General features: G+C 47.8%; 8 protein-coding genes across 8 annotated transcripts; 3 read left to right on the plus strand and 5 right to left on the minus strand.

Annotated features, from left to right (window-relative positions):
* Positions 1–32: 32 nt before the first annotated feature.
* On the plus strand, positions 33–1,851 carry F4822DRAFT_44329 (quinon protein alcohol dehydrogenase-like superfamily). The gene is made up of 4 exons (XM_051463089.1): positions 33–248; positions 305–326; positions 412–907; positions 983–1,851. The coding sequence occupies exons 1-4, from the start codon at positions 227–229 to the stop codon at positions 1,544–1,546; spliced, it is 1,104 nt and encodes a 367-aa protein (XP_051320060.1). The 5' UTR covers positions 33–226; the 3' UTR covers positions 1,547–1,851.
* On the minus strand, positions 1,852–4,806 carry F4822DRAFT_44327 (ARM repeat-containing protein). The gene has a single exon (XM_051463087.1). It carries the CDS (start codon positions 4,512–4,514, stop codon positions 2,157–2,159), a length of 2,358 nt encoding a protein of 785 aa, XP_051320061.1. The 5' UTR covers positions 4,515–4,806; the 3' UTR covers positions 1,852–2,156.
* F4822DRAFT_44530 (FAD binding domain-containing protein) lies at positions 4,754–7,123 on the minus strand. The gene is made up of 3 exons (XM_051463360.1): positions 6,115–7,123; positions 4,853–6,058; positions 4,754–4,803 (listed from the first exon to the last, which is right to left on the minus strand). The coding sequence occupies exons 1-2, from the start codon at positions 6,608–6,610 to the stop codon at positions 5,043–5,045; spliced, it is 1,512 nt and encodes a 503-aa protein (XP_051320062.1). The 5' UTR covers positions 6,611–7,123; the 3' UTR covers positions 4,754–4,803; positions 4,853–5,042.
* Positions 7,124–8,022: 899 nt separating this feature from the next.
* F4822DRAFT_44344 (homoserine kinase) lies at positions 8,023–9,982 on the minus strand. Its single transcript, XM_051463112.1, has 3 exons — positions 9,044–9,982; positions 8,634–8,932; positions 8,023–8,553 (listed from the first exon to the last, which is right to left on the minus strand). The coding sequence occupies exons 1-3, from the start codon at positions 9,477–9,479 to the stop codon at positions 8,212–8,214; spliced, it is 1,077 nt and encodes a 358-aa protein (XP_051320063.1). The 5' UTR covers positions 9,480–9,982; the 3' UTR covers positions 8,023–8,211.
* F4822DRAFT_44453 (ferric reductase like transmembrane component-domain-containing protein) lies at positions 9,901–12,880 on the minus strand. Its single transcript, XM_051463254.1, has 4 exons — positions 12,532–12,880; positions 11,586–12,351; positions 10,497–11,526; positions 9,901–10,441 (listed from the first exon to the last, which is right to left on the minus strand). The coding sequence occupies exons 2-4, from the start codon at positions 12,312–12,314 to the stop codon at positions 10,323–10,325; spliced, it is 1,878 nt and encodes a 625-aa protein (XP_051320064.1). The 5' UTR covers positions 12,315–12,351; positions 12,532–12,880; the 3' UTR covers positions 9,901–10,322.
* A 45-nt stretch (positions 12,881–12,925) lies between these two features.
* Positions 12,926–14,537, plus strand: F4822DRAFT_387833 (Ctr copper transporter family-domain-containing protein). The gene is made up of 4 exons (XM_051456830.1): positions 12,926–13,462; positions 13,515–13,873; positions 13,978–14,073; positions 14,140–14,537. Exons 1-4 carry the CDS (start codon positions 13,298–13,300, stop codon positions 14,186–14,188), a joined length of 669 nt encoding a protein of 222 aa, XP_051320065.1. The 5' UTR covers positions 12,926–13,297; the 3' UTR covers positions 14,189–14,537.
* Positions 14,538–14,583: 46 nt separating this feature from the next.
* F4822DRAFT_44566 (uncharacterized protein) lies at positions 14,584–15,609 on the plus strand. The gene is made up of 2 exons (XM_051463404.1): positions 14,584–15,294; positions 15,353–15,609. Exons 1-2 carry the CDS (start codon positions 14,860–14,862, stop codon positions 15,467–15,469), a joined length of 552 nt encoding a protein of 183 aa, XP_051320066.1. The 5' UTR covers positions 14,584–14,859; the 3' UTR covers positions 15,470–15,609.
* Positions 15,610–15,660: 51 nt separating this feature from the next.
* F4822DRAFT_424771 (NAD(P)-binding protein) lies at positions 15,661–16,562 on the minus strand (the record flags this gene model as incomplete). The annotated part of the gene is made up of 4 exons (XM_051460210.1): positions 15,661–15,856; positions 15,919–15,988; positions 16,052–16,279; positions 16,340–16,562. 4 exons carry the CDS (start codon positions 16,560–16,562, stop codon positions 15,661–15,663), a joined length of 717 nt encoding a protein of 238 aa, XP_051320067.1.
* Between the last annotated feature and the right edge of the window lie 52 nt (positions 16,563–16,614).

Genomic DNA, 16,614 nt, shown 5'->3' on the forward strand with positions numbered 1-16,614 from the left:
AATTTGAAGAAGGTCGCTAAATCGCGTATCTTATCGATAGCGACCTTAGGACGATAAGCAGCTACCTAGGTACCTAATCTCCAGGGCTCTACCCAGCTGCGGTTGAATCTCTCTCCGTCGCAACATTCTACGCCGAATTATCATGTTAAATTATTCGGCTGTTTTTATAACATATTGTTGTCCTTTAGTTAGCCTGTCGCTTTGATGGGTCATTTATGAAGACGTAATGTCCGTGATCCTTTGCACCGGTATGCTCAATTCCATTCCCATCTTCCATGTATTATAGCTCACTCGCTCCGTTTAGCTGGGTACGACCACACAATCAGGTATGCGCCGAAAACGAATTGAGCACTATTCAATTGCTATAGCTATAATGGGATATAGCTAACAAGAGGGTACTGGAAAATACAGGTTTTGGGAAGCACTATCCGGCATCTGTTCGCGTACGATTCAACACCCGGACTCGCAGGTGAACCGACTGTGTATATCTCCCGATAAACGATTCCTAGCCGCGGCGGGTCACCATACAGTGAAACTCTACGATATCAAGTCGACAAACCCGAATCCCCTCCTTACGTTCGAGGGTCATACTGGCAACGTCACCGGAGTCGCCTTTCACTGTGAGGGAAAGTGGATGGTTACGAGCTCCGAGGATGGAACAGTCAAGATTTGGGAAACTCGTTCTGGCACCATTCAGCGTAGTTATAACCATGGCTCCGCGGTCAATGATGTTGTTATACACCCCAATCAAGGCGAGATTATAAGTTGCGACCGTAGCGGCAGTGTCAGGGTTTGGGACCTTGCGGAAAATAACTGTTCCCATAGACTTATCCCTGAAGAGGACGTCTCTGTGTCGAGTGTTACAGTCGCTAGTGATGGCTCTCTTCTCTGCGCTGCTAACAATTCCGTACGTTATTCACTACATTCACTTACACCAGACGGGCGCTCTATTTTCCTGTGCTAACAATATCACTCTATTTAGGGCAATGTCTTCGTCTGGAAGCTCATTCAATTCTACGAGCGCACCAACCTTGTACCCGTAACTCATTTTTCCGCACATAAAGAATACATCACACGAATCCTCCTATCCCCCGACGTCAAGAAACTCGCTACCTGCTCCGCCGACCACACCGCCAAGATATGGGAAGTAGCCAACGTCAACGCATCCGCATCCGACGAATCATCCTCCTCATCTTTATCCAACAACGGCATACCCCCAATGCCCAATTCCGTTCCCATTAACGGTGGCATGGTTAACGGACATGACAAAATAAACGGGAACGACGGTATGATGGGAGGAGGCGTAGGAATGGGCGGACCAGGAGCAGAAGCTAAGCCTTACCCCCTAGAGGCTACACTTACGGGCCATCAACGATGGGTCTGGGATTGCGCTTTCAGTGCGGATTCCGCGTACTTGGTGACGGCGTGTTCGGATCACTACGCGCGCCTCTGGGAGTTGCACAGTCAGCAGGTTATTCGCCAGTATAACGGACACCACAGGGGCGCTGTATGTGTTGCTCTGAACGATTATTCGGAGGCGCGGTAATAGGGACGTCGATCGGGGATACTTTTCTCAAACTGAAGGAAGGGATAAGAATGGTTGTGATTGATATGGAATGTAAGGGAGCCTCGGCGCTTGGATTCGTTAGCCATGGTGTGGGCTTTCTATATTACTTACTGCCTAGTGTCCGCCATATTTAGGTAGGGGCAAGGTGTTTTAGGGAGTTTGGGGAGTCGGAAGGGTTGGGCTGGCTTATCAAATTCATTCACTCGTGCACTCTACCTTTTATGTGCTAATGCGTTATCTGTATGGCTACTTTAACCAGAAAGGGATTTATTAGGTGATAACTTCCAAGGCTTGATCTTCCAAGGATTGATAATCTCAACTGCTAACCCCTAAAGCGCCCATGGATGATAAATGGAAACCACGGCTAAAGCGTCAACAGATGCTTTTAGATATCTCTATCATTATTCTTGTTGCTGCCACCTAATTAGATCAGAGCTTAGAAGTAACTATTCATAGGTACCTAGGTAGTTACTAGCTATAATATACCAAACACAATCCTTAGCCATCTAGGCCTAAGTCCATACACCTTAAACGCCTTGCAATGATGCCCTCGATCTTTCCGTCGTATTAACACTTTACTCCCTACGCATTACCAACCGTCTCCCCATCCATCGTCGTCGTCCGTCTCCTTCGGCTTCGTATCAACCTTTTTCGAAACAACCGGCTTCACCGGCGCCCTCGAGGGCAAAGCCTTCCTAGGCGCGGCAGTAGCACCTACACTCCCCTTACCATTTGCCTTCGCTAAACCCTTAGGTAATGGTTTACTTCCACCGGGACCCTTCTTCTGCGACTGCGCCGCCAACCATCCCGCAAAATCGGGTTCCGATCCATCATCAAAAGGTTGTGGCGATGCAGCGGCCACGGGTTCTTTCTTCGGCTTAGCGAGCTCGCTTGACGCGTCGAAGAACGCATTTCCGTCATCATCATCATCCATATCACCCATATCGCCCCATGCATCCCCGTCGTCGTCGGCGGGTTCGGGGTCTTTGAAGTACTCTGCTGCGGAGGTGGATGAATTGCGTGATAAAGGCGGTGCTGGAGAGGGTGATTTAACGGCTTGGCGGTGCAATGCCGAGGCTGAGGATGTGGATGTGACGCGCTTGTTAAGATCGAGGGTTGCTGGGGGTGAGACGACTCTTGCTGCGCCGTTGGTGGGTGATGTTAGCATTTCGCCGGAGGCGGCGGAGAGCTTGTTGGTGAAGGATGAGATGGCCCATCCGGTCCATGATGATGCTTCGCTGGGTTGGGGTGTGCTCATTCGTGGGCCGGCGCCTTCGGTTGTTTGGGGTGGCGGCTGGACTGTATCCGGCATAGCAGATGCTGCTTTGCGGATCTTCTGTAGGTAGACTTCCATTGTCTTATTGGCTTGATCCCGGATGAGCTTCTCCTTGTCAATTAGGGATGGGCAGATGGCTGGTAGAACTCTTGCTGCACAGTCCTCGTCGGTGAAACAATCGGTTGTGGCTGCTAATGCCATGAGTGCTGCGTTACGTGCATGCACAAAGGGATCGCGGAGTGAACGGGTGAATGCTGCTATTAAAACCTTGGACCTTGAAGATGTTCCAAGGTTCTTGGCGATCTTTCCTAAACAAATTGTGGTATTTGTTCGGATGCCAGGTTGCTCGTCATTAGCTGTCTTAGCTAAGTATTTCAATAATTCACCGTTTATCGTACGGTCTGATAGTTTGCCAATGATAACAAGAACAGACTTCAGTGTCTGTTCTCGTACAACGGGGGCAACATCTGTGAAGCCGGAAACCATATGGGGGAAAATCTTATCGTTAACCACCTTCTGAGGTAGTCTGTCGATCATAACTGGTAGGTTATCCAAGAGACATACTCGTATCGCTCGGTCTGGATTTCCAAATAGTCTAATAACCACTGGTTGGACTCGAGCATCAAAATCTTCATTCGTCAACTTCGTAGAGATCTTCATAACAACGCCAAATGCTTTTGGTCCGCCTCCTCCAAATTCTACCGACTTCAATAATTCTGGCAATACTTTCATCTTGAAGAAGTCTTCGGGGAAATCGTCTGTAAGCTGGTCTAGATCGTCCAAGAATTCCTCCTTCTCAGTTTCAGATTTGACGCCGAGATTGTCAATACCCTCTGTTAATTTGATTAGAGGCGTATCTAGAAATCCGCCGGACCGACGTCCCTGATCCAAGAAAGCTCCTACTGTGATTCTGGCTTTGGGGTTCGCATTCACCAATCTTTTGTAACTCGCATGCATACTAGGTGGAATGCCTTTTGTCTGCCCTGCTTGGTCCGCGCCCATAAAGTCCCCATTGAAAACCTCAAATATTGTTGTTCCAAAGTTATAAGAGTCGACAGAAGAATGCGGACTCTTCTTAATTGCGTCCCAACCCGATCGCGCAAGTTCTGGCGGTGTATATCTTGCCGAGTCTGGTACCAGACTACCGTAGGTATATATAACAGCATCGTCATCCTTGACATTGCTTAATACCTCAAAACCACCCAACTTCCACTCCCCACTTTCGGATGTATAGATCGACGCGACGCGAAGACTACCGTGAATTGACGAGCCTTCGTCGTTAATAAACTTAACAGTGCGCGCAATGCTGTATAAACCCCATTTAATTGTCTCAGGACTCAAGCTCTTCCTCTTAACATGCCATCTAAGGGGCACTACTCTCTCGATCGCGATGTATATATACGTATCGGTCTCGACGGTGTCCAGCACTCGAATCACACCCGGGTGTCGCATCGTTCGTAACTTCTTGAGCGCATTCTTCGCAAGGGGTAGACGCGCTTTATTGGCCGATATATCGAAGGAGAATATGCTGCAGTTGGAACCGTCGGCTCTTCGTGTACCGTTGTAAAGGGTCCATATAGATGCGTCGATATCGACCTTGTCGCCAAAGGTATAGGGAAAATGCGGACCCTGGGCGATGGCAGAAGCCACCGCCGATTTAAGAAAGTCCATAGTATTATTGTTTTATATCATGCGATTGAGGTGTATATGTATGAGTAACAATTTTACACAAAATACATGTAGGTAGAAAAGCCAACGGTGCAAACGTTATTTAAGGGAGATAATTAAAGCTGAAAGAAGCTTATACCTACCTGTCTGCCTGTCAAATATTTTGGTAAAGTTGTCCCCTATTGACGTACATAAACGTTAAGTTGGTGGGGCCACTTTTGGCGGTGTTAGGCGATTTTGTTAGGCGACGGTTAGGCTATGGCCCCGCACTAATCCCGTCTAAGTATTAGCGCTAGGAGAGTTAATAGGTGTCTTATGTCAGCAAATTATAGGTGATTTACTTAAGAAACTTGGTCACTCAATTCTATTTTATCCCTCTTAAAATATTCATCAATCAGTGTCACTTCATTGGGATCAATGCGCCAGCATCCAATTCAATATGGAACAAATAAAATATCGTGATTACATTACTAAGTATGTGTGTGAGTATGGATTATTCATTAGGTATATGTTGTATTATCAACAGCGCCATTACGCAGCGGGTATCTTGAATCCGCCAGTCCTCTCCTTGAAGAACCCATTGGGGTCAACCTCAGCCTGAACCTTTTGAGCAAGCTGCAGTTTCTCGGGTCTCAATCTACCGAAGTAGTCTTGCGGGTAGAAGCAATCATTCATGAAGAGGGGTAGGTATACATCCGAAGGGAGCGTGCTGCTCTCTTGATATCCCTTAACGAGACTTTGGATGCCGTCGTATGTAGCGCTCATCGTTATATCGATCTTGTCATAATCGGTCTTGAACAAGAAGCTATAGTCGAGTTCGACAACGATACGGTCAATGCTGTCATCAAGATCCAGCAGATCTCCACCCTTGGACTTGGCGAGCGACGCAATTCTCTTAGGCATGGGTTGGAAGGCAATACTGGCGATAAGACCTGAAACTTCTTGGGCCGTGTTGCTGACATTCACCCAGTGGTCGAAGATGTTCTGCATAACCTCCGGGCCATCCTCCTTGCTGGGAAGCGGCATGGTTTCGGTTCCGATAGTGTATACGCTTCCCTTTACGACAGCCCAATTGTTGTTACTAAGAAGTTCCGAGTAGCGTCGGGTCTTGCAATTGTTGACAGTGGGACCAATGGCAAGGAAACTGTCGAATACGCCTTGTGGTGGTTCAGGTCCGTTGTAGTACAAAAATATGACCCAGATATCGAGTAAAGTGGCCAAGGTGCGCTCTGCCGTCATAATGATGCCCGCTTTCTCATCTGGGTAGTTCTCAGTGAAGTTGCGTAGCGCAGTCAAAAGGGCAGCATTGTTCTCAGGTGTCGCATCAAACTCGAGGTTGCCGCCCCAAACGTCACCCTGGGCATAAACCCGGAGCAAGTACGATGTCACGATGCCGAAGTTGTTGCCACCACCTTTGAGTACCATGTAGAGATCAGGGTGGCTGGTGTTGCTGACCGTGACGATCGAAGAGTTCGCCAATACCACCGTGTACTCAAGAACTGAGTTAGCAGCCCAACCATACTCAGTACTCATGAAGCTCAGTCCATCTGCATATGGTGTTAGCAATGTGAGCTTAGCGATTCATTGTTATTGATATCCTTACTTCCGAGCAGATAACCTCCAACACCAACATTTCCAATTCGACCGCCAACGGCAGTGTAGCCAGTCGCATCAAGATGTTCTCCTACTTCATCCCATCGGTTTCCGGGTCCAACTCTGGCCGTTTCGGTGGCAGCGTCAAAGATGATCTCGTTAAGTCTCTTGGTTGAGATTAGTGGGCCTCCATCAACACTAGCGAAGTAGTTGTTCGGGTTGTGGCCACCTGATTTAACCGCGAAGGTCTCGTTGTTTTGGCGAAGAATAGAAAGGATAGCAGCGACCTCCTCCGGCGACTCGGGCTCGAGAATGCATGTCGGCTTTAGGTCACCCGAGAACGTGGACCAGTAGTGTGTTTGCTCAGTAGTATATTCCACGGATGCTGGCTTCAACACAGCGATAGCAGTGGTTTTCTCGACTGTCTCGCAAGTACTCTGAGCGGCAACAGATGCAACAAGGGCAGCAGCCCCGAGCATAGCTCTATTGAAGATCGAACGCGCCATCGTGAACCGCTACTATCTGACAAGTCACCACTAAAGGCCGTCGGAATGTGCCGAGTGTATAAGCGAATGAATGGTACAGACCAGAGGCACCGCGCGACAGGTGAGGCTCTGTTTTCCGAGGCGCGGGAATGGGCATGGTTCTTATCCATTTCTCCCATCGCCATGTTTGCGGGGACGAATTCCAGAAGCCGAGGCGCTGGAACAAGGGAATAAAATTTAATCTCGTGATGGTACTAAGTTACAAGCATCCTTGTCAACAAACCTATAACGCCGGTTAGCTGCCTCGTTTACCTATTACATGCAGCTTTGTGCCAGATCCGAATACGATTAAGATGTTCCCAATGCGGTCCAGAATGTTGACAGCTACAAGGGGTCGCATACACGCACCCATTACGAGATGATAGGATACAGAATAGGGGCTCATGTCACATTGCAAGGACCTCGTTACGCGTGGGTCGTATGGGGTGAATGTGAGAGATGACAGCCAGCCAGATCTCGGAAGATCCCGTACGATACCGGGATGGTTAGCACCCCGTCGCGGGAGCAATGGTGGCTATGCCAAAGTTCGAAATCCGCCCTAGGCGCCAAGCTACTCACTAACAGACTAAGTAACGGGGCTAACGAGTTGAGTACCATAACGGTGATATATCAAGGCTGATCGCTATTTTCTGCAGGAAAATAATCCTAGGGCTATCTCATTTCGAAATCCGTTCCACCCCTTGTTGGCATACGTCAGCTAAGTGGTCCCTTGTGCCCCGCAAACAATGACACGACTCCTCGTGGATGTACTATGTATGCAATCGCGCTTCTCAGGAAAAAGATCTCCTCGCTAGTCTCATCGTGTCTATGGCTGTCGGCAAGACGGAATAATAACATTTCACATGCTGCCGATTTTCCATCAGATGTTGTGTATGGTGAAGTTTCCAGAACAAGGCATGTCCTTCGATCCTGAACTGCCGCTTTGGGTCCAAAGAGGAGAACGGATGAGGCGGGGGGTTCATTGGCACGTCACATTCAATTAATGCAATGATCCCCAGAATCTTGGAAACGAGCGGCCAAATAAATTATAAGAATTTGGGTGGTCCGGTCCGGTTTCTTCAGCTATTTTGGCAAGGCGGCACCCCCTGCACAACGTACGATGCAGAACATATTGAAGTAAGCACCCTGATGACCCATGAGGGTTCGACATTTCAGCACTCATTTCATCCCTTCATTCGAACGTAACATCCTCGTAAGGAAATATTCATTTATTTGGGCTTTACATTTACTGTGTAAAGCAAGAGATCTATGTGAAACTCAACCCCTTTTTTCGAACCCGGAAATTGGCATCGCTTATACAACAGAAGAGAGACAATGAGACGATCTCAATTGTATGCATTAGTGTGCATACACCGTATATTTTTAGCCGCATGCGCCTTGTTCAGAAGTTTTCCTAACCCACCGCTTGCTCATTCATCGGATAAAATAAGCTTAATTTTGGATATATTTTTCCTAGATCTCGAGTCGATCACCGTAGTTGGTTGCTCTACGGTACGATGACGCGTAGCTGCGTGGGTATCAATTTATCGCTTACGTATTTTTCCTCTTGTTTAGCTCGTTCCTCACGATCGGATAACCTTGGTTCCCTCCGCCGGCTCCAAAATCAGCCACTGGCAGTCGATGTTTTCTTTCCGGAACCTGCTTATAATACGCTCGGCAACCTGCTCGAAATTGCTGGTTGCTAATGCCAAGATCGTAGGGCCAGCACCCGACAGACAGACACCTAAAAGTCCTTCCTGCGAGCTAGGCGACATGGACTCCACGATTTCGCCCAAACCGGGAATTAGGGTCTGGCGATATTGTTGATGCAGCTTATCCTGCATGGCCAAGTAGATGAGATCTGGATCCGGAGGCGACTGACCTAGCGCCACAGGCAATAGCGCTATTCGCTGCAGATTGAAGGTCTAAAAGCAGGTTTTAGCATCTGATCCTTCGGAACACGCGCCGTGAACTGCAAGAATCCGTTCAACCGGGGAATACTTACAACATCTTGACGAGGGTACTCTTTGGGTAACACCTCACGAGCTTTTGCTGTGGGTACCTGGAAGTTGGGAACAATGGCAACAGCTTTGATTTCTTTGGCCCAGGGGAATTTGATGTGGTGGCCAATGCCATGCGGGGGTTCGGGTGGTCTCTCACCCGTGTCGAGACCGCCAGCCGGCGCAGGTAGCACTTCACTGAGCGGGATTTCGACACGTGCTACATCTTCAGGTGTTAGGGGATTTAGGTATGTACCCACGAATCCACCAAACAAAGCAGCGCCGACATTATCCGGGTGGCGCTCTGAAAAGTGAGACAGTGGCTGTTAGCTTTCATGATTATTACGAGGTGATACAGAATAACCTCCCCATTGTGGGGGTCTCATATGCAGAAGCGCGCGGGCAAGACACATACCGATCATAAGACAGAAGTCAAAAAGCCGGTTATCATCTAGATGATGCAAGCCACCGACCTGCTTACCCAGCATAACACCAGCAACCACGGCAGCTCCCGAAGACCCGAGACCGCGACCCAATGGGATGGGGTTCACGATGTGCACGTGCGTTTCTGCGGGAAATGCACGCTGGTCGTGGCAGCGCAGCACGTAGAGTGCGACGCGGGTAATTAGATTGGCGGCTGGGTCTAGAGGCACATCGTCGGAGCCCTCACCTTGACCCTCGTATGTGATGCGGCAGTTCAAGGGCTCTGTGGAGGTGCCCTTGGATCGGTCGATGGTCACGCGGAGTTCTAGGTAGATGGATAGTGCCAGACCGATGACGTCGAAGCCCGGACCGATGTTGGCCGATGAACAAGGTGTTCGAATTGTGAAGGACTCAGTCGCCATGTTCATATACTGACCCCGGAAGGAGTTGGTGTAGAATCGGGGTAGTCCGGGATGAGTAACGAGTTCCTTTGCGGGTGTAGGTACGGAGGTGAGTAAGGAAAGTACTTGTGACTTGTTCCCGCCGCATTTAAGATCCGTAAAGTTGCGAATTTGAGATTTGAGATTCAAGCTAGGCCGGATTAATGCGCGAGGGGCTAGGAGATAGGGAAAGAACAAATCCGGAAATATTCTTCACGATGTGGATTTTCTTACTTAACTCGCGGATTATTAGGTCGACGGGCTTTCACGGGCATTGACTTTTTTTTTTCTCTTCAAAACCCGCTGACGCAAAAACCGAAGCTGAATAAGTTGGAAATTTTCAACTGTGTGCTAAGCTTAGCCCCGATGACGGAGGGTTGAGGGCAGGGTAACAGGGGTGAGATAATGCGACAAGGGGAAACAAGTCAATTGGATTAGGGGATTTAGGTGCGTATTTTTGTACAATTACAGGCTTACGGGCAGGTATTTAAGGGGTCACTTCCGCGCTGCTCGATCGACCCATTGCGGGGTAGCTTGCCCTAACGAGAAAACGCGATGGTTTTTATTGGTTGATATTTGGAGAAGAGAGGTACATATTCACATGCAGTGATATGTGTGTAAGTACCTACACATGCGACAGAGTGGGTTGAGATGCAAGTCATCCATTGTAAAAATAGGTATTTATGTGAAATTAAATACACTGGTCCTTTATGACTAACTTCTTCTTAGTAGACTGCCTATTGTGCAATATGATGGTGTAGTCGTTATATATCCCAATGCCCGAATCCAACCTCCTTATATGAGAAACCCAGATACCGTATCCATTCACAATCACCAACCAAAAGATTCAGTGTGCAATGTGATCACGTCAGCACCGCCAGCTAAGACCTTCTTCTGAGATGCCGATACAGCATTCGCCAAGTCCGTCCTGAGACTTTCCGGCCCGCAACCTAATGGCACGTTAGCTGACTCTTCTAATGAATCTTCGGACTTTTTATGACTTACCAAGAATGAAGGACCTCTTAGATGTGAGGAGGTTCGGGAGTAGGTCAGGCAAGTAAGGACGTTCAGTGTGTACTTGTCCTAACTTTGGGCTGATTGTTGTTGTGCTCTTTTCGCCTGGTTTACTGCTGGTAGCTCCATCGTCGGAGTTTTTCTCCGAATCTGTTCTGGAAACCGCTGGTGGGCCCGAGTTCGTGACGAAGAAATCAACTTGGATCAAATCCGGGTGCGTGTTGACGAGGGGTTGAAGCTCTTCCGTTATCCAGTGGATTTGACTGGCGTATCGGACCATCCAGATGAGATGGATATTCTTAGTTACTGAAGTACCTTCAGTTACACGTCTCGCGGCATACTGAATCCAGGGCAGACACGCGGACACTCCACTTCCACCAGCGACGAATATCAGGGATTCGTATAGGGCGGGTACATCTTCCACTATTCCGCCATATGGTCCATCAATATGGATGGAAACCGATCGACCACTATCATCGGTAGCATCGTGTTTCTCGACGGACTTAAGCAGGTCAAGAGTCAGACCATGATGCGCGCGGACATAGAAGATCATCTCCTGTACATCCGCATCCCGTTTTATTCCCGGCGCCGCGATCTTCGGTATATTCGCAATCGTGAAGGGGTGGTTCTGCAGCACCGACAGGTGCGGTACCCGGATCCAGCAATGCTGACCGGGTTTCCATCGGAAGTCCGACGGGGCAAGAACCGTCACTTTCGTCATCCCACCTGGAAGTTCTTCGAGTCTTGCGGGGAATCCCGAGAACCAATCGCGGAAAATGCTGAACGTCTGCCATTTGTAAAATAGGCGCACTAGGCAGGATGCGAGCCAGATCGCAAGGGTCGAGTAGAGATACACCCATGAGTCTTTTTCTTGTTTGGAGTGCCAGAAGAGAAGTCCGAGGTACACGACGTACATGGGAATGTGCAGCCGGTAGAAGAAGTTGTAGAATCGGTGCCGAATCCAGGGGATTGATAGCACTACGATACCTACAAGTATTCCTAAGGGTGGAGTTCCGGTAAACTACGAACGGCCGTATTAGTAAGAATATAAGCGCAGAGGATATCAACAATGTTACATACCTCCATGCCTTCGGGTTTATAGTACTGCTTCCGGAGAGCAGCCGGTCCACCTTCTTTCAGGGGCTGCACGATGAAAGGCACAGTATGAACGATGCTTAGGAATAAGCACATATACGATACCCAACGATGGAAAACGTTTAGCTTCTCGTGGCTAATCCCGGTCAACATGGTGATGAAGTTGACCTTGCCGGCTAGAGCCACGATAATAGGAGTTAACGCTTGAGCCATCAGCCCCGTCCGGACAGCCAGAGGGGGGGAACCGTAACCTCGCCGACCTCGATAGTACGGATGAACTAGGAAGGTCATTAGGAGAAGGAATAGAGACGTCACGCCGATGAACGCCAGCGTCCCGAGAGAAGGAAATCCGAAGTAGTCGGCTGCACGTCCCTTCAAATGTCGATAATTGACCAGCCGAAAGACTGCCAATATCTTGTGCTCTATCTTCGCCTTCCAAGAACTTGAGGCTGGAGCTCTTCGTTGGGCCGTGCGGTTGCGGTTTAGACGGTGGAAGTAGAAGAGCATTGCGACGCCTATGGCGGCCAGGTAGTACCAAGTGGTGTAATGACCATAATCATATTGATGGTCGTACGACACAGCAGCTTGAGATGCCTGATGAGCCGCCTTGAAAGCATTACAGGAGTCGCTATTACATCGAGGGTCAGAGAGAGGAAGGTTAGTGACGTTCCCTGAGCTGGGCTCGTCGCCCATTGACATGGCTTTTGCCGACATCTTGAGTTCGTGGTAGACGATCGTTCTACCAGGGCATCTGAGGAGTACGGTTCAGCGTAGAACGACAAATAGATAATGATTTCTTGAGCGACAAGGACATTTTGTAAGTTCTGGTTTGCTTGTTAATTCATAAGAGGTGATTTGAGTATGTACCTATGGTACGGTCCCGGTTAATTATGGGAAAATGTAGGAGAGCAAGGAATCAATCAGAACTCACTCACCACTTCGGCCTAACTATTTGGTACTATATACTACCACACTAAACCAGTTTCAGACGTGTGGAAGAAGGTAATTAGGCGCTGTGTATCGTGTGGAATCGAAGGTGCTTAATCCGGGAAACCTAGGAAAATGGTAACCTGAATAACATGTCCGCATTAAATGTCAAGGTATCTACTACCAAATTTTCGGTAGCAGCTACGAGATAACAACCAACATTAGCTCCGTATGCTAAACGTGCCCAGGTGCGTACGGTCCAGCCCGGAATAGCAAACATGGCCCACCTTCCGAGTTGTACGACCAAATCTCGGGTGCAAGCGCCTGGGCACCTAAGTCACTCGACACTCCAGCGAGACAGGATAATTCATTAAAAAAAAAAAAAAAAGTATAAATTACTCTAATAGGAAACGCGGGAGGGCTAACTTATGTCCGTAACAGTGCACATAACCAGCTCAAATGTGCTCACATCTATTTCATTACCCCTGTCTCCTCCACATTCAGCCGGTTATACGGGGCGGCAGCTGAATAAGTCAGGTATTCTTTTCCCATACACTGTACGGAAAATCCATTTGCTCTACATGGTGTGTGCGAAGCTTTTTCTCGAATCTGCCATGTTCTAGTCCCGTTGTTTCGATATATTGCAGATCCAAACTTCTGGAAACTCTTTTTTGTCGTATCTGATGCAACTAGACATTTTGACGTTTCTCACCCGACACATTGGCACAATAAACTTCAAGTATTGTCATTGCGCGCACCAATTATAAAAAATGGATATGTCATCAATGTCAGGTATGGACATGTCGTCGATGTCCATGTCTATGACCATGGATATGTCCTCGACGGCGACAGTAACTGGCGCAGCGCCAACATCTACAGGAATGTCTATGGATATGGGAGGGATGTCGATGGGAGGCGACTCTTGCAAGATTTCCGTGAGTATTTATTTTCCTTTTAATTAAACCGTGAACACTAATGCGGGACTAGATGCTTTGGAATTGGTATACTATCGACTCCTGTTTCCTAGCCTCATCATGGCACAACACCAGTTCCGGAATGTTCGCCGGTTCCTGTATTGGCGTTATCTTATTGACCATGACACTTGAGCTTCTGCGACGGACCGTGAGGGAATACGATCGATATCTTATCCGAAAGCACACTTCAACATTTGTCCTTGCCCCAGCAGCTACTTCAAGTACTAGTGACGATAAGACTGCTACAGCGAGACCAACATCCCTTCAACAAAATGCGGTACAATCAGGAGGCTTTAGACCGACCATCCTAGAACAGGCAATTCGGGCGCTACTGCACATGGTGCAATTCGCGGTTGCATATTTTATTATGTTGTACGTATTCTTTTCATAACTCTACTACCGCCAAGGAATTTATATACATGTATAAATTCTCCGTGGCGTTTCTTTCTCGATTTTCCCGCTAATAATTACAACAGGCTCGCTATGTATTATAATGGGTACATCATCATCTGCATATTCATCGGGGCTTACCTCGGTGCGTTTGTATTCCACTGGGAACATCTAGACACAGGGTAAGTTAGCCCACCTAAACCGTTCACAATTCTTCATATAATTATGCTAACAGTCTTCTCCCAAAGACGTCGTGCGACTAGTGCCACACAAGAGCCAACAGTATGTTGTGCGTAGTTTCGGTATTCTAGACCAGCCATTTTGTAGGCTAAGTGCCACGACATCAGCTCGTCATACGGGCATTCGGGTGCTATACCAATGAACTTTAGGGACGGGGTTACTGGTATCGAGAGGATAAATTGGGATAGGATATGTGAGAAATATTTGCTTAGATTTTATGACGTCTCTACCTCAGTCTGACAAGTCCTTTTCGGCGTCGTTCCGCTTACAACTCACCTAAGTACTCATGAAATTGGCCATTATTTCTACCTTGTGCAAAATATAGTTCTTCTTTCCGAGTCTTGTCCGAATATTTTATTGCGTAGTATTCATATTTTTAATAAATAATTTGGTATGCCCTCTGTGACGTCTGAAATGCTGCTATTTCATGAGTGCCGATGATATCGGGGGTTCGGACCGGAAGTAAGCTGACAAATCCGGACACCTCCGGCCCCTTTTTGTCCCGGAGCCGCGGGAGACTCGTGGTATTGAAATCCACCAGCGAACAGATGATAGCACGAATACACGCCTAATTTCGCCGCATCGAATTATGTATTAATCATCTATTCCTAGTTTGTTATTGGGGCGATACCATGACGCCCAGACCATCCCCCTGACTATAAAGTTTCCAGGTAGAAAAATGTAAGCCCCTAAGTTAAAAAAAAAAAAAAAATAAGGCGCCGAGAAATATGCCCGTAATCACCGTCTTACGTGGGTTTAAAATCCACTACTCCGTACTTGATGCCTTCCTCCGGACAAACGGGGTCAATCAAACTCACGGGTACCCACCTTCCGGGAAAACCGACGATAAAATAGCCACACTCTTGAGCGCCAAAATGGGAGACGACGGTAAAGGTGCTCGTGTCTTCATACCTCATCGAGAATCATACGATCAGTCTACTTTCGCATATGTCGCCTACTGTTGGGTGCATGTTTTCTCGCAGCATGAAGTCAAATTTGATACGACATTGACGGAGGTGGTTCCAGAACGGTTCAAAGCGTTACAAAAGGAGATGCTGGCATTGGGTGAAGAAAAGTGTGAAGAAGCGGAGAAGATTGGACTACATGTGGTGTTTACGGAGAATAGAAGTTGGTTTCCTGAGATGTCCTCACCATTTGAAGAGGTAAGTAACTATGTTTTGTTTTATTTCTAGAATACTAACAAATATTTCTAAAACCTAGGGGCCTGTCGAATGTTGTCAATGTGGAAAGACTTTCGAGAGTTTCGCTCTAAAGCAACTCCATCGAAGGGAGGCCCACGAATCAACTGAAGGGGTTCATTTACTCCCTGAAATCTAACGCGGAAAATTCCGTTCATACATCGGATCAACCAGACCCACGCACCAAGGATACCAATGGGATGTTTTGCGTTTTTCAATTTCTAGGTTGTGTCCATTCTTCAGATAGCTATAGCATTCGCGTACATGATTCATATCAACCCATTCAAGGAGATCCTTGACTCAATCCTATGTGGAGCCATGATCCAAAATTTAGTAGTTGACATCCCAAGGCAAGTACTCCTTAGGCTCAAATGCAACATATCCCTTTCCTGGAACGAAAGTTTGGCTCCAAGGCCTCTGCTTCACGTCCTTCGCCAAATCTAAGAATAGTTCGGCGTGACCGGGACCACTAAGGCCACGCGGTACGTATAATCCATTTTCACGTCTCTCGTCGACGTAATAGAACCTATGAAGTTCAAAGAGGTAAATATCTGCTCATTTCGGGATCTGGAAAATCGATTGACTTACTTCCATGGTTTATCGTTGTAAGCAGCCAATGCAAGTTGCTTGACTAGAGTGGCGCTCGCGCTCTTGTGCACTACGCATACGGGTTAGTAAAGTCTTGAGATATGAGAATTACATATGGTGAATAGGTACTTACTGCTAAGATCTAAGAATAGAGGGACAGCGGTAACGTTTCCAATGTTTCCGACATATATAAAGGTGCCTCCAGAAGGGCCGAGGCCCTCTGCACCGAGCTTCTCGAAGCCTTTTACAGCTTCCTGCGCAGCAACATAGGGAGTGAGAGTGTTTACATTGAACCCGGTTCGGATATCTTCAACGGAATCAAAGGGTTGTTGCTCGGTTGAGCCTTGCGCCTTGAAGGCAGCTATAACATCGGCGTGAGTAGGTAAAGTTCGTTATAACTATTATCCATATCACAACTTACCAACATGTATGACGACGCTTGGAATGCCGAGGTCCGCCGAAACCTTTTCAAAAAGGGCCGGCACAGTTTCTGGCTTGGAGCCGTCAAAGGCGTAGAACCGAAACTTCGGATCAAGCTTTTGAGTCCTTGAGGCTACCGCAACTTTGTATCCTGCTGCTAGGAAGGCTTCTGCCGCGGATTGACCCACTCTAGGTCCGGCACCGATGATTAAGGCGGTTGACATAGTGAAACGATTTGTATGTATGTATTTAATAGTAAGAGATACGAATGATCGA

Source organism: Hypoxylon trugodes (assembly GCF_022578975.1).
Source record: "Hypoxylon trugodes strain CBS 135444 unplaced genomic scaffold F4822scaffold_1, whole genome shotgun sequence".
Lineage (NCBI taxonomy): Eukaryota > Fungi > Ascomycota > Sordariomycetes > Xylariales > Hypoxylaceae > Hypoxylon > Hypoxylon trugodes.